A 14,803-nucleotide genomic window follows, 5' to 3' on the forward strand; every position below is an offset into this window, starting at 1 on the left:
ATTTAAATGTAAATTGTAATTTAAATGTATTTAAAATTATTATTTTTTCATATAACAGCTAAAATAGTAGGTTTACGAAAAAAATGCATATAACCTTTTTTGTAGAGTTTTTCAGCGGCTTTATTTTTTGCTGAAAATTTTTTTTCTCAAATTAATATTTTCGGAGATAAAAAGCATTAAAATTGTGAAATTCTTTTGTTAATAACTTTTTAATAAACAACGACCGCCGGCTAAAACCTTCAGAATATTAATTAGAGATATGACCTTGACAACATATGTCAATGACACATTTGTGCGAAGGTGGGCCCTTTTTATGCATAATTACCATTGTGGTAATTGTTGAAATTTAAAATTTTTAAATTTTTCTAAAAAGATTATAAATTGTTGCGTATATAGGAAACAATGAACGCGTTAGTTTAATTATAAAAGTTTTGATTTGACACTTATTTTTTTTCTGTATACACAATTTCTTCTTTTCTCTTCTCTCCTCGCACCTTCCAGTCTTTTTGCCTCCCCCTCGTTTCTTCCATCCTGCTCCCATTTTATTTTTTCTCCCACGTTTAATATTCCGCATTCATCTTTCCCTTTTCTCCGCCTCGTTTCCACTTTCTGGTATTTCGTTTTTACCCGTGTATATCTGCTTCGTTGCACATCGCCATCTCTCGTTACGCGCGATTCAATCTCTTCTAGAATGTAATTAAACATTAAATTAAACTAGGACAATAGAGCCGCCGCGGTGTCGATTTAATTAAATCATTCAAATAATTACCGTGACTAGTAGCATCACTAAACAATGCAAATTTATGAGTAATAATTCCGTCGTTAAAGTTATTTCAACGGAAAGATTAAAAGATAAAGAATAAGCTGCTTGCGTATCGATTCTTAAAACCTTTTCAAAAGTTCTCTTTAATCTCGTTTATCAAGCTAACAAATTTAAATAACATCGAGTCTAGTTTATAAGAGAATACTTTTTACTCTTTCACAATTATTACCGTAATTACGTGCAATCAAAGAATTAAGATAAAACGGCGTATCTCTTTTCGAACCGATTTGAAATATATTCTTCGAATTCTCGTCAAGCGAATTTCTTTCTTCAATGTTTTAATAATAACTGATAACTGATGAAACTCAGCTGATTAAAGTGGATATAAGCATTCAAAGGCGAATTTGCAGAAATCCAAGGACACAATGAAACATGACTAAGCATGTCGCGTCAAAAGCTGCGCATTAAACACATATCACTCAGGTGATAAGAGACACGCCGGGGAGAGGAAGGGAGGGGGGAGAAGTAGGAGCCCTAAATTCTAAATTTAATTACGAGACGATAATACACGCGCGCTCATCGTGAATCCCACGCAGCGACGAGCGAAAATCCAAAGGCGTCTAAATCTAAATTCGATTTCGCGCGGATCAGCTGGTGACGCTCGGCCGGGATCGGCCGAGATTGGCGACGCTCGGGGACGCTCGGCCACGTGACCGCGTCGCGAAACATGGCGCTGACTCGCGTACGAAGATGGCTGCCACGCGTTACGAAAGACCGGACGATCTCTGGCGGGGAAGCCGTTTCTCGTTGCTTCAGACAAGCGCCGTACCGCCGTTCGCTCTAGATAGTCACGCACGGTGGTGGCTGTCGACGCGATGCCATACAACATCGAGTGGATCATACCGCGGCTACGGAATCCGTCCCGACTGTGGAACATCGCGAGCAGCATAACCTTCGCGGCGGTGGGCATTGTCTCGAAAATCATCATAGGTAAGGGCCGTCCGCGCGCCGGTTGTCGCGCGGGATTCGACTCGCGAGTCTCGCGACAGTCGCGATGACAGATGCCATGTGATCGAGCGGTGACAATGGTGCGCGCGAGCGAACGTCGTTTCCCGTGCATTCGTGTATACAGGGTGCTGTAGACTCATGGTGTAGGGCTACGTGTAGGTGAAGGTTAAATGAAAATATATAGCACGAGCTATGGTATGTCGTTAGATCGGCTGGCATTGACGGTGGCAGTTTCCACCGCGCGAAAAATGCACGGGCGCGATCGTTCACCATCGCGACAGGTACCATCGTCGAGCCTCGTACTCGAAAACGTGACGTGTTGTTCGTAAAAAATGAAATTAGAACACATCGTAGAGCGCGACACACGAGTTATGATTGAAGCAAGGCCGATATTACATTTGTCGTACGACAAATTTTTTAAGCACATTGATTGGCTGCGGGATAATAATTTTTTGAATCTTTAGAAACTTTCTATTCCGCAGCCAATCAATGTGCTTAAAAAATTTGTCGTACGACAAATGTAATATTAGCCTTATCTGTCAACATCAATCGCTAGAGAAAGATCATAGTCATTGTGTCGTCATCGATCATTATACTTAATTGAGGTACAGATCACTGCTCGTCAAGATCGGGTTTTACACGTATGTGTCTACTAGCGATATTATTCTGTTTCACGCGTAATATTAGCACTAGTAATATTATAAACATATGGTCGATGTGTATATTGATCATGTATTATGTACATAACAATATCGTAAACAAAATAGATTATGCATTCTTGATATAAAATCTATTGAATATAAAATCTATTATATAATGTGTGTCTAAACGTATTTCACAAGTTTTAGCTGTAGAATGTTTCTTTATCTCCTTTTTTAAATATATTTATTGAAATATTCGTTACAAAATTGCATATTCTGTTGTATTTTAATTCAAGATAAATTACAAAGTCAAAAAGAGTTTGTATATTTTTCAATAAACTAACATGTCATTTTAATACAATTTATAATAAATAAAAGTACATATAGAATTTAATAAAAATAAGCGCATTAAATATAAATATAAACAAAATAATTTTTGCACGTAAACATCAATTGTGCTAAACGTGATCGACTGAACTTTTTTTTAACATAAGTATAAACCATTTTATATTTAGTAACATTTCTTGCATGTTTTGCATATTTTCAGGTATCAATATTTGCATAATAACATAACATTTATTAACACATTTCATCGTGAAATATAATAACATTAGCTATAAAATTTGTTTATTGCTTTTTTTGTGCGTGACACTCTTATTCGCGTTATAACATCATTTAAAGTGAATACAAAATTATGTTAATTCGTGCGAAAAAAAATTGTTAATTCATCGTACGCGTCACAGAGATGTCAGAGATACAAAGGTCATTCGCATGTTGTATTACTTTTCAAAGAATATCTTGCGCGTCACTTACTTTGTAACAAAATATTCATTAAGAAGGCTATTATTAACTTGAATCTGTAATAAAAAGCATTAATTTATCGTTATATAATTACGTTCGCTCTGCCGTAAACGTATAATTATAGATAATTGACATAGGGCAATAAGGCAAACGTTTTTAAAGGAAGTTTGCGATTATCATTCTCGCGTGGAGGGTGTTCGATTAACGTGCGCGTAGGCGAGGAGGGGGAGGGGGGCAATCTCTCGAATTAACATATCGAAGCTCTCGATTTTGAAGATTAAAACGCGACGATCCGACCCTGATTTTTTGACGAATCTCTGATTTTTTGTGTCAGGTATCTCAGGTCGAAAGCCAAGGCGAGTCCGTTCCGCGGACTCTGGACCGTAAATGACTACGACTACGTGAGTATCCTCCGTGGTGTGTAATCTAACAAAGAATTTATCTTGTGCATTTAAGAATGGCTGAACAAAACGACGGTGTACAACAAGCACATTATCGTGAGCGCCTTAGACCTCCGGCCGAAAAACGTTCCGCTCATTACCGTGTCGAATCATCACAGTTGCTTCGACGATCCGGGCATATGGGGTAAGCTTTTTCCTCTTCACGTCGTTCGTTTAAATGCCTTTCGGCATCCGCGTAATAACGTATCATCAGTCCCCCTCTCGGTCAGTCGGACTCGCGTTGCGTGCGGTTGATTTATCGTCTCGAGAAGAGAGAGAAAAAAATGTAAATAAAATATGCGCTCGCGTACGAATCGTCCGAGGTGTAAAACGACGCGACGACGGGACCCGTCCATTCGTCGGCTAATAAAACAGCATGCTTTCGCTTTTGCAGACGCAGTTAAGCGCCGAGAGACGAAATACGATATCTCAATGTGTGAAATTCGTTCAACTACAGAGCCAGCCTAGTTCTTGGGGAAAAAATTAAAAATCGAATTGTCTGTCAGTACGCCGAGTATACGGAGAAAAATATTCTATTGTCAAGAAAAGCGATTACTCAGTTTATTTTTCTTTTTTTAAGTAATAGTTTTCTTCAAAGAATATATTCTTGATAATAATCTTAAAATATACTCATCACAAGTGTTAAAAAATCTCATTATCATGTACTCAAAAGAAGAATTTATTTTCTCTTCAAGAATATTATAAAGTTGTACCAAAGAAAAATCAAACTTACTTTACGTCAATTCTATGTAATAAGCAAACCAAATTTTTGTTTTAATTTAATATTCTTGACTAAAATACTGCACTTATTAAAATTCAGAATATATTAAATTAAATTTAACGCTTGTGGTGAACTTGTGATATATTTGCGGATATATAAACTTATGATATACTTAAAATAAATAATATTTACTTGAATACACAGTGTACATTTTTCTCTGTGTATTCTTAAAACGAAATTGCGATACATGTATTTGAAAAATTGAAAATTGAAAAATTTGCTCGTTAACCGTAATTATTTCTCAAGTACTCGAATTAGTTTGATGACTGAAAATGCGAAATTACTAACTCGTACTCGAATTAGTTTGATGACTTGAAAATGCGAAATTACTAACGATAAGATAATAACCAGTCATTAGTCACACGTGAAAACAAGACAAGGGTATTTTTGTCGTTAATTCCATGTCTCCGGCGTTTAATTGTGCTCGTAATTAATATAATACGTTATTAATACAATACGTTTCCTTGGACTTTTCCGCTCGCGTTTTTTTTTCTCTTTCTTTAAAAACGAGTAACACAGTGTCTCGATATCCTTAAATGTTCGCTCATGTCCCCTCTTTTGAGACGTATTTTTCTTTCTCAGAACGACGCCGATACGCGATCGAATGAAAGAATTTAAGACAGAAAAATCTCTGAACTCATTTAGCGACCCTGGACATCCGGCACGGGTTTAATCGACGTAAGATACGATGGTCGCTTGCCGCCCAGGACATTTGTTTCACGAATGTCTGGCATTCCTACTTTTTCATGCTCGGCAAGTGCATACCCATCGTCAGAGGTAACGGCGTGTATCAGGAAGCCATCGACTTCAGCATCGAAAGGTTGGCTTGTGGCGAGTGGGTGCACGTCTTCCCCGAAGGAAAAGTCAATATGTATAAGGAAGATATAAGGTTCGTACTCGAGTTACTTTCGTAATCTTTCGCTCTGAAATCTGAAAGCGCAAATCTGCGTACGCTACTACGAATTAATGCTATCATATTATGATGCAAATGAAAAAAAAAATACAAAAAAATATTTACAATTTGCAATTTAAATTTTTGAAACGTTTATCGCATACTAGAGATAAAGATCGATTCGATTGAAATAAACCTAATGTACAATGATTGGATTATTAAAATACTAAAAATTTAAATGTATATATTTGCTTAATTCTTGAAAAATATCTTTGACTCTACAAAGACTATTTCTTAAAACTCTATACATATAAAATAAGAAGATTGTAGATGAGCATATCGCACTCAACGAAAATTAAGTTAATCAATGATATTCTTTAGATTGAAATGGGGCGTGGGTAGATTAATATTAGAATCGCCCATTACGCCTATCGTAATTCCTATTTACCATCTCGGTATGGATGAAGTACTTCCCAACGAGCCGCCCTACATATTTAGAACAGGAAAGAAAGTTACTATGAATTACGGTGAGCCCATAGACTTTAGTGGATTGCTGGCCGATTTGCGGGCGTCAAAAACGGGCGAGATGGAAGCACGAAAGGCGATAACCGATCGCATTCAAGAGGAACTTTCAAGGTAAAGCTATGCTAAAATCTTCATATTTCGCGAGCATTATTAAGTAAAGAAGAAACAATAGTAAAGAAAGCAAAAAATATTTAAACACTTTCAGATTGAAGGCAGCAACGGAAAAGCTCCACGCAAAGTTATGACGAAGACGATTTTTTTTCCGTCATCCCACTGCCTAGCCTTCATTTGCCAAAAATATAAAGAGATGATTGTTTACGTGATCAAAAAAAGTGAGATTTGTATGTGCACGACCTATACGAAATCGGTTTCCTTTTTTTTAAAGTACTGTATTCATATTGTAAGTAGTATTTTTCTGACAATATTGATTATCAGTTAATGTAAGCATCGATTGTATGTAATTGTAACGAGTCATTCTGCGACGTTGTCGTCGTTATTCTTCTCGTAACTCTCCGAGAGCCTACTTGATATATATGTAGAGAATGTATCAAAAATTGTATACTTACTTCCAATTGTATACATCTCATAAATATAGAATTAACTATTCTTTAATAGAAAAGTTTGTAAAATTTAGCTTCTCTTCTTTAAGTACATTTATTAATAAGGATGAATTTTATTTATAATTTTTATTGATTTCGCTGACGACACGTTTAATTTTAAAATCACATATGATAGAGAGATAACTAAATATAAAAATTGTATTAATAGCAAACTGACTGCAACTTTGTCAAAAGTTTATAACTAAGAAAATGTGCACAAATGATACATGCTGCACATATAATTCTTTGGAGAGTTGCACATTCTCAAACAATGTATCGTCTTTTATGATACATATAAATTATTATAAAATTAGATATATAATTATGTATATATATGTATATTGTATTATACGTATAAATATATTACATATATATTTATATATATATACTTATACATATAAAATATATGTACATAGTACGAATAATCGTAATATTATCACGATTTTACGATAATTCTCAATAAAAGTTTTGATAGTACAAGCAAAGATTGCGTAATATAACCAATTTAATAACATAACTGCAAAAATCGTGCCAGTATCTCATTCATTATTGTATTTTCAAAGACGGTTTAAGGTATCACTATTAGTGGGAAATAAAACGCATATCTGGCCATTATTGATTATATGCTTCTCGCTCTCGAGCACCGTGCCAATTAATTGATTTATATTTGTTTTATTAGAAATGCGTAATAAGCATGCTCGCATTCGCAGTTAAGAAAAACAAACATAATATATGGCGTATCTTGTACATTAGAAGAGGTTCATACCACTTTTGTTATGGTAAATTTGCATAAAGCCTAATTATACAGATGCAATATAGATGGGAAATGATTTTATATTATGTCATTTAATAATTCGTGAAAAAGACAATGTATTCGTTGACGGATGGTTGTTTTTTTCTTTTTTTTAGATATTTATTGTAATATATTTAAGTCGTTACAATAGCTCTGTTATCATGACAATCGCATATCTATATACGTTCCCGTGGGGGTGTGTGTATGTGTGTATATATATATGTGTGTGTGTGTGTGTGTGTATATATACATACACAATGTTATACACATACTTTTATACTATACACATGGACTGCTATCAAAATTTTGGGATTATTTAAACAATAAATTTATACATGTATATATACTTGTTGAATATATATATATATATATATATATATATATATATATATATATATATATATATATATATTATCAATTATTAAATACTTGCCTCTTTCGTCTGAAATAAAATTCTTGTTTGTTTCATCATTTGACTCGACATTTCTCTTATTTTAGTAAAATTAAAATTTTGTTCCCTTCCCTAGGTAAGGTTTCTATATAGTTTCTCTACTATGTACATTACCTGTTTACAAATGTAAGGCATATAACAATTCTGCAAAGGGAAGTCTAAAGTAACGCTTAAAATGCTCATGCCTTTTACAAGGAACTCTTAAAGAGCCTTTGTTATTCACTAGTTTTGTAGATTTTATAGATTTTTAGTGCTATATATATGTATATATGTATAAATAAAATGTATTATCATAAAAGAATATTCTTTCTTGTCTATCGGCCATCGTTTTAATATCTGTTTTTGAAAGATCTCGGAACTAGATATAATATAATAAATTTTAAAGAGCAAATATAAATATTTCATTATACGTTCTTATTATTATAATCATCTGTACTAGAGATCATATTTGATCATAATTACACAGTTGCCATATACATCTAAAACAGTGATAAGTGTATTAAAAGATGTGATTATATATATGTTACAATTTTTTGTTATATCCACAGATATATGGATTTATACGAGATACATACTTGTTCACAACATACAGAAATAGATTACATTCTATATAGTCTACTATTGATATCGCATTATTCGCATCAATACGAAGATCATATATCCCTTGGCACGTTTTTAATTCGTAAAACTAGACGTTCCAATTTCACGAGCGATACAAAAGCGGCGTATGATCCTCGCATTTTACCGTGTAAACACAAACGAAAAGTATGTGTATATATGTATTTATATATATTATATATATCATAAACTCTCTTTGAATAGTTAAAACAGTAGATGAGTATAACCAGAGAAAATTTACTTAATATATGCATGTATTATCACACCCCATTGTATCACTATCTTTTCTTATTTGCATTTAAACAAATTTGATATATACATCCGAAAAGAGAAAGACGAGCCATGAGTAATAACGAAATGTAAATCGATCGCGAAACTTGGCCCACAATGATAAATAATATGTATTCAAAGTTCTATGATGTTATTAATTGATATATAAATGGAAGAGAGAGAGAGAGAGAGAGAGATATGTTGGACTAGAAAGTGCAATTTCTCATATGGTCATATTCTTAATTCAAGTATAACCATAATATTATCAATCAAAATAATTTTAAAAATGTTTCAAATTGCTCCCAGCATAATTACTATATATTCTGTACTAACTAGATAATATATAATTACATGCTCCTGTTATTATATTCTATTAATATTTCTAAGGAGAGAAAGCTTGAGTAGCTCTTATACAAATTTGGGAAGAATATAAGATTCGTATAGATGGCAATTTTTCAAAGCATTTGTTATTTTGATTAGTTGTTCTGTATATGTTTAGGCTCGTTCTTGGACGGCAAGTCTATAGACGAAGCAAGCGTTGTATCAGATTTCATAAAAAACATAGGCCAAATATCGATTATATATCACAAATTTAATACGTTTTACTCTTTAATATAACACTGCTTTAAGCTAGAATCTTATTAAATTATCAAGAGCACACTAAAATGATATTCAAAAATTTATAAAATACAAGTATCGCGATCGAAACAAAACAATTATTCCAATTTTATTAAGAGTCACGAGGAGTATGACACAGCTATATCATTCAGGCAATTTCTGAATTCAATGTAATATAATCTACAGGTACATCGTCTGTTCTAATCAAGCACAAGCAAAGTTTTTTATCCGACGTTGCATGGCAGTCATACTAGATTTGAAATAAATTTGCCTTTTCTCTCTTCGTTTATTTAATCTTAATCTATTTACCTTTTGTCTATTTATCTAACGATGACCATTTGCGATCCTCCGCAACCTATTCTTGTCGAAATTGCAAATACTACCGAGTAAAGCAGCACGGTTGTTTGATGATTTTGGTACATTATTTGATACACCACTAGACGCTTCAGACGGCGGTGGTAACGAAGGTGGTGGCGGAACACCTTTGCCAGGAACTGCATCCCCTTGCGGAATATCTACAGAGCCTTGAGTAAAAAAAATGAAAAACGATATAGTAGATTTCACAGCATAAACATACATTTTGTTCTAGAAAATTCAAGAAAGATTTGTCTAATTCATCTCTTCAAGAAAATGGAGATATACAACTAACCATATATATATATATATATATATATATATATATATATATATATATGACAATTATACATTACAAACAACATTGAAAAATCTGAAAATAACACACAAGATAAGCTACGAGTAATTCTCAAATTGCAAGAATACATGTTACAGAGAAAACCTGCAAAGCAACAATGAGGAAAAATTCTACAAAATAAAGATGAGAGAATAATTATGAAAAGTTGTTAGACATTAAGGAGACCTGAATGCTCGAATGACCTACGTGAAAGGAATGACCTCAGTACGCGCCATCAACTTTTGTGCCCAGCTAATCAAGAGATGTAGAAACGTAAATGTCAATTAGCATCAATGACGGTAGCAATGAGGAGCGTTATAGACTTACGAAGCGATGGAGGAGTCAATGTTCCAACGCTGGTAGCCGTGGATGTACTTGTCGGACTGTCCGAGCGTTCTGGACTCTTACCATTTATTTGTTTTGTCCCATTTGTACCCAGCTGTGATGCAGAGCGTTGTTCCTGCGCCAATTTTTGTTCTTTCTTCTGCAATATGTAGTAATCGAAATGAGATGCTATCTCGAGCGTTACTTTTTATTCTGTAAACTCCTTTTTCTACTTTGTTACATACTCACCAATTTGTGCTTTCGTTTTTTCATCTCTTCTTCAGAGCTCATCATTTCTTGAACTTTGACGAGCCTCTTCTGATGCCGGGCGACTTTCTGTTCATCACGCAATCGCTGTTCAGCTTTATTTACAGCTTCTTGCAAGGCTTCCTTCAAATGGTTGCTCAATTTGAAATATGGTTTTTCCACAGTGCCAATAGCCAAAGTAGCACGTCTTGTCGATTCGAAAAATGGATGTTCCAATAATCGAGTCACTGTTGGCAAATCTTGTTTTAGAGCTTCTGGTGATAATATAACTTCTAACAAATTTTTCAGGTTTGCTTCGCAATGTGGCAGTTCAGAACATGTCGCTTCCAAAAGCGGTCGTCCAAACGCCATCTCGTACAAAACATGTCCAAATGAGTATACATCAACCTGAGTCTGTTAAGAAAACGTATCAAAACATGTTAATTTTCTAAATGCAGGAAAACGTTTATATATAGAAATATATAGAATATATATAGAAAATATAATCTTGTATAAAAGAGGGGCTAATAATTTTGCATGACAAATTTAAGATGACAAACAAAATTCTTTTTATCCATAACTTTTTGAGATATAAATGACTTTAAAAATTAAAAAATTATATCTTCATTTTTTTAACTCTGTTGTACCATCAATTACAAAATATCTTATATATTGATCACTATTAATATTACCGTAGCATGTAATTTACGCCTTTGCACTACATAAGGCCGGTAAAATGCTGGTAATCCTAAAAGTCCATTTTCTATATCTAATAATTTAGCACATCTTGGGGTTAAAAGGACATTGCCGGTATGTAAATGTCCATAAGGTAATCCCTTCTCATGAAGAAATCCTAGAGCCTCCAATATCTATAAATACAATATTGTTATCCAAAGAATGATCTTTTTAAATGTCACATTACAATGTGATTCTTATGTAAACATTTTTAACCTGATAACCATACGTCGCGACTTCTTGAGTAGTCAATGATTTTATTTGTTTTGGATTTCCATATTTCTTTATAAATGGCTGTTTAGGTTTAGTGACACACAGAATATCACGTAATGTGCCCATTGGATAGAAATTTCTTATCGTTAGTGCCCCATTGTCTGTAACATGTTGATGTACCATTGGTTCGATGTAAGTGTGTCGTAGAGAGCCCAAAGTCTTGAAAACTCCTTGTATATCTTTATCTTGCAAATGTTTATCAGGACCAAATTCCACCCAAGCTAACAAGAGTTCTTGTTTTGGAGTCTGACGATTTTTTACTGTATAATAATGTTTTCTCAATCGCCAACCCATATCAGGGATAGGTTTGCATACTTCAAAATTGGCATCGCTCCTTAATGCTAATGACACTTGTTGTAACGCAATTTCTGTAAAACGTATAAATATTTTTTACATATAAACATTTTGCACATCCAAATATGCATTTAATATATCTCTAGAACTGAATATATATAACACTTTATAATATTTAGAGAAAAAAAGTTTATAATATAATCATTTAAGATATTAATTATTATTTCTAATGTTTAAGATATTTCATGATATGCCATCTTTATGAGAAATAAGCTTACCATGTAATGGTGCTGTATAATTCTCAGGGTCTAAAAACTTTTTCATAGGAAGTGAAGATGCCAGTATAGGATTCATTAGTACTATGTTTAGATAATTCTAAAAAAAAAGGAGAAAGAAATCTTTTATTTATTGCATTGCACGAGTACTATATTAAAAAGTATATGTTATATTATGATGATAAACCTGCAGTGCTATTTGTCTCTGAGCTATAAAGTCTGGCTCCATATTACCAATAATCCTTTTTGGTGGTAGTGGCAAATCGAAGCCAGATATAGATAAAGTTGCATTGAGCTGTACAAAGTCATTGTAACGTCTGCTCACTCTCCAAGATCTTTCGGGAAGCGGACCTCTCTGTGTTTTGATTACGTATTCCTAAATATATACCAGAATTTTCAGTATACATCTCAAGTAAATAATAAATATGGTTGTACTCAAAAACAAAGTTATGAGATATATGATTGTGACAGGTAGAGTATTTCAATTTGATTTGCACATACAAAATGAATACAACGTTAGAATGACAAAGTATGACCAACTATGAGTGAAATGTAAAAACAAGGATTCTTATATCCGTATCACGTTGATTAAACAAATCAGACTGATTACAGGAGAGAGAGAGAGGAGATCAAGTACCGTATGCCCGTCGATGGTCCTCGCATTTTCGATGACGCTAGTCAGCTGCTCCGTATCATCTAACAACACTTTATTCGTGTATCTCTTCTCGAATAAAGCCATTGAGCGTTAGTCTGACGCGAGGCAGGGCCCGTACGGGGCCAATTGCGTTTGTCTCTCGCACAGTTTCCGCGCGTCGCCATACATGACGCGCTTCTGCATCATTGCAACATTGGTGAACGCACGACGGCACTTATCGCGGAATATTTTCAATGTCAGCTGAACGCGCGAGACACGAACGGGGGAGAAAGGATTACGCGATAACTCGCTGATGCGTATAATCAAATTCTATATACACGGCGAAACTTGACAACACTCGCCGATCAGGTTGTCACTCTGTGACGTCACGTCGGCGCAGATTCCTAGAAAAGTTGGATGTACACGTTAGAAATCCCTCTATCCTTTTATTCTGGCTCTCCCTCGATTCTGTCAAACTGCAAAATGAAATTCTTCTCTTAGACACAGAAAAATATATACACATTGTACTTTGTTCGTAAGTGCGATATGATAAGTGTGATAGTTAGGTTCGTTATCATTTTATCTACGGGAGCCTTTCGACACGAAATTAGAGATAAATTTTACTTGACATTTCAAATAAATTTGTTTGTTTTGTTTGCACTTCCTACACTCAAATTCTGCGCTTTAATTCCAATCTTTACTGCGCAATCTGATACGAGATTAGGTGCTTTCCATTTACATCAAAACTCAAATAAATCTCACTTCTGTCTTACTTTAACATGAATGTTGAAGAAAGACAAGTGAGATTTATCTGAGTTTTGATATAAATGGAAAGCACCTATTATCTAGACCAATTTGCAAACATAAACTAATGACGCATCATGTGTATACCAAAGAAAACGCAGGAAAAATCAATCATTATCTAGTAGTAATAGTGTATGATTCCCATATAGTAGACACTTGATTGATTAATTTCTTTATGCGTCTGTGCAAATTTATCTGGATAGCTCCAACGCTTCGAAATTGCATTTAAAAGATTTCTTGGTATATTCGTGTATTCTCCACAGACTTCTAATATAACTAGACTGCTAACTCCCCATATTTTGCTTATATAAAACAGAGAGAAGAATGAGAGGTGCCATGGCCCGCTTTTAGGCACGGTCTTAGGACCTGGGTGCCTATTAAGGTAAAAGCACATAAAACTGCATAGGCGCATAACCATAAGCATAAGGAAATTGATTGGTCCACAAATATATGCATAAGAAAATGAACCAATCAATTTTCTTATGCTTATGGTTATGTGCTCCTGCAATTTTATGTGCTTCCACCTTTACGGTTCTTGAAGCGAGGTGAAAATTACAAAAGTGAACAGATTTACTAGATTTCGACAAATGAAATTGTAGATGCTCTAGTAAATTTCCTCACTTTTGTTATTTTCACTTCGTTTCAAAAACCGTAATAGGCCCCCTGAGCAGAATGGCTGCCTTATAATTTTAAGACTATGTTTTATGCCTTAAGTCTTTGTCTTAGGTAACGCACAATACTGTGTGTTATGTCTCGAGTCTTATGTATACGCGAACGTTTATTTCTTACAAACGTTTGCGTATACATAAGACTCGGGACATAACACACAATGGGTGCTTTCCAATTGTTTAACACATCTTAACACAAACATACACAGGAAGGCACAAAGTGTAGCAATGTGCACGACTCAATTGGAACAAAGTTAAGTGCGACTTTCGAGTGGAGGGTTAGGATTCTTCATAACCATGTCCATCTTGATATTTTTTAATCCATGGTGAGGGTGATGAAGTGAAAAACATATTGCACACGTAAAATTTGTGTAATTAGTTTGTAAATAATTCGAAGCAAAGTTATTAACATACATAGATATATATATGCATAATATTATATAATATATAAATAATATATAAATAAAATATATAAATGCATAATATTATATTAATATATAAATATGAATGAAAATTTAATCAGTAATAATATACCTAATCTGCAAATATGCTAAAGAAACAACTTTATTTCATTTATTAAATATAATAAAAAAATTAATTGTACAAAAACTCATTAATTCGAATTACTTACTTTAATGATACTTTTAATATTTTTATTG

At 33.8% G+C, this 14,803-nt stretch overlaps 2 protein-coding genes across 6 annotated transcripts; one reads left to right on the forward strand and one right to left on the reverse strand.

The window, feature by feature from the left end:
• Positions 1 to 1,490: 1,490 nt before the first annotated feature.
• On the forward strand, positions 1,491 to 8,312 carry Taz (tafazzin, phospholipid-lysophospholipid transacylase). 2 transcript variants are annotated; one of them, XM_083096706.1, is made up of 5 exons: positions 1,492 to 1,753; positions 3,670 to 3,798; positions 5,080 to 5,323; positions 5,708 to 5,962; positions 6,057 to 8,312. In XM_083096706.1, exons 1-5 carry the CDS (start codon positions 1,639 to 1,641, stop codon positions 6,094 to 6,096), a joined length of 783 nt encoding a protein of 260 aa, XP_082952832.1. In that variant the 5' UTR covers positions 1,492 to 1,638; the 3' UTR covers positions 6,097 to 8,312. The 2 variants fall into 2 exon arrangements, with proteins under 2 accessions (XP_082952833.1, XP_082952832.1); XM_083096707.1 differs by lacking the exon at positions 3,670 to 3,798 and having other exon boundaries at positions 1,491 to 1,753.
• Positions 7,324 to 13,742, reverse strand: LOC145970173 (PX domain-containing protein kinase-like protein). Of its 4 annotated transcripts, none has more exons than XM_083096703.1 (9): positions 13,564 to 13,742; positions 12,676 to 13,148; positions 12,226 to 12,414; positions 12,042 to 12,138; positions 11,413 to 11,837; positions 11,154 to 11,330; positions 10,465 to 10,875; positions 10,219 to 10,375; positions 7,324 to 9,724 (listed from the first exon to the last, which is right to left on the reverse strand). In XM_083096703.1, exons 2-9 carry the CDS (start codon positions 12,775 to 12,777, stop codon positions 9,525 to 9,527), a joined length of 1,758 nt encoding a protein of 585 aa, XP_082952829.1. In that variant the 5' UTR covers positions 12,778 to 13,148; positions 13,564 to 13,742; the 3' UTR covers positions 7,324 to 9,524. The 4 variants fall into 4 exon arrangements, with proteins under 4 accessions (XP_082952829.1, XP_082952830.1, XP_082952828.1 ...); XM_083096704.1 differs by lacking the exon at positions 13,564 to 13,742 and having other exon boundaries at positions 7,324 to 9,102; positions 9,510 to 9,724; positions 12,676 to 13,270; XM_083096705.1 differs by lacking the exon at positions 13,564 to 13,742 and adding an exon at positions 10,099 to 10,143 and having other exon boundaries at positions 9,584 to 9,724; positions 12,676 to 13,273.
• Positions 13,743 to 14,803: the final 1,061 nt, after the last annotated feature.

The sequence above is a fragment of the Camponotus vicinus genome, unplaced genomic scaffold (assembly GCF_025532165.1).
Source record: "Camponotus vicinus isolate PSW18456_S1 unplaced genomic scaffold, iyCamVici1.0 SCAF_4, whole genome shotgun sequence".
Classification (NCBI taxonomy): domain Eukaryota; kingdom Metazoa; phylum Arthropoda; class Insecta; order Hymenoptera; family Formicidae; genus Camponotus; species Camponotus vicinus.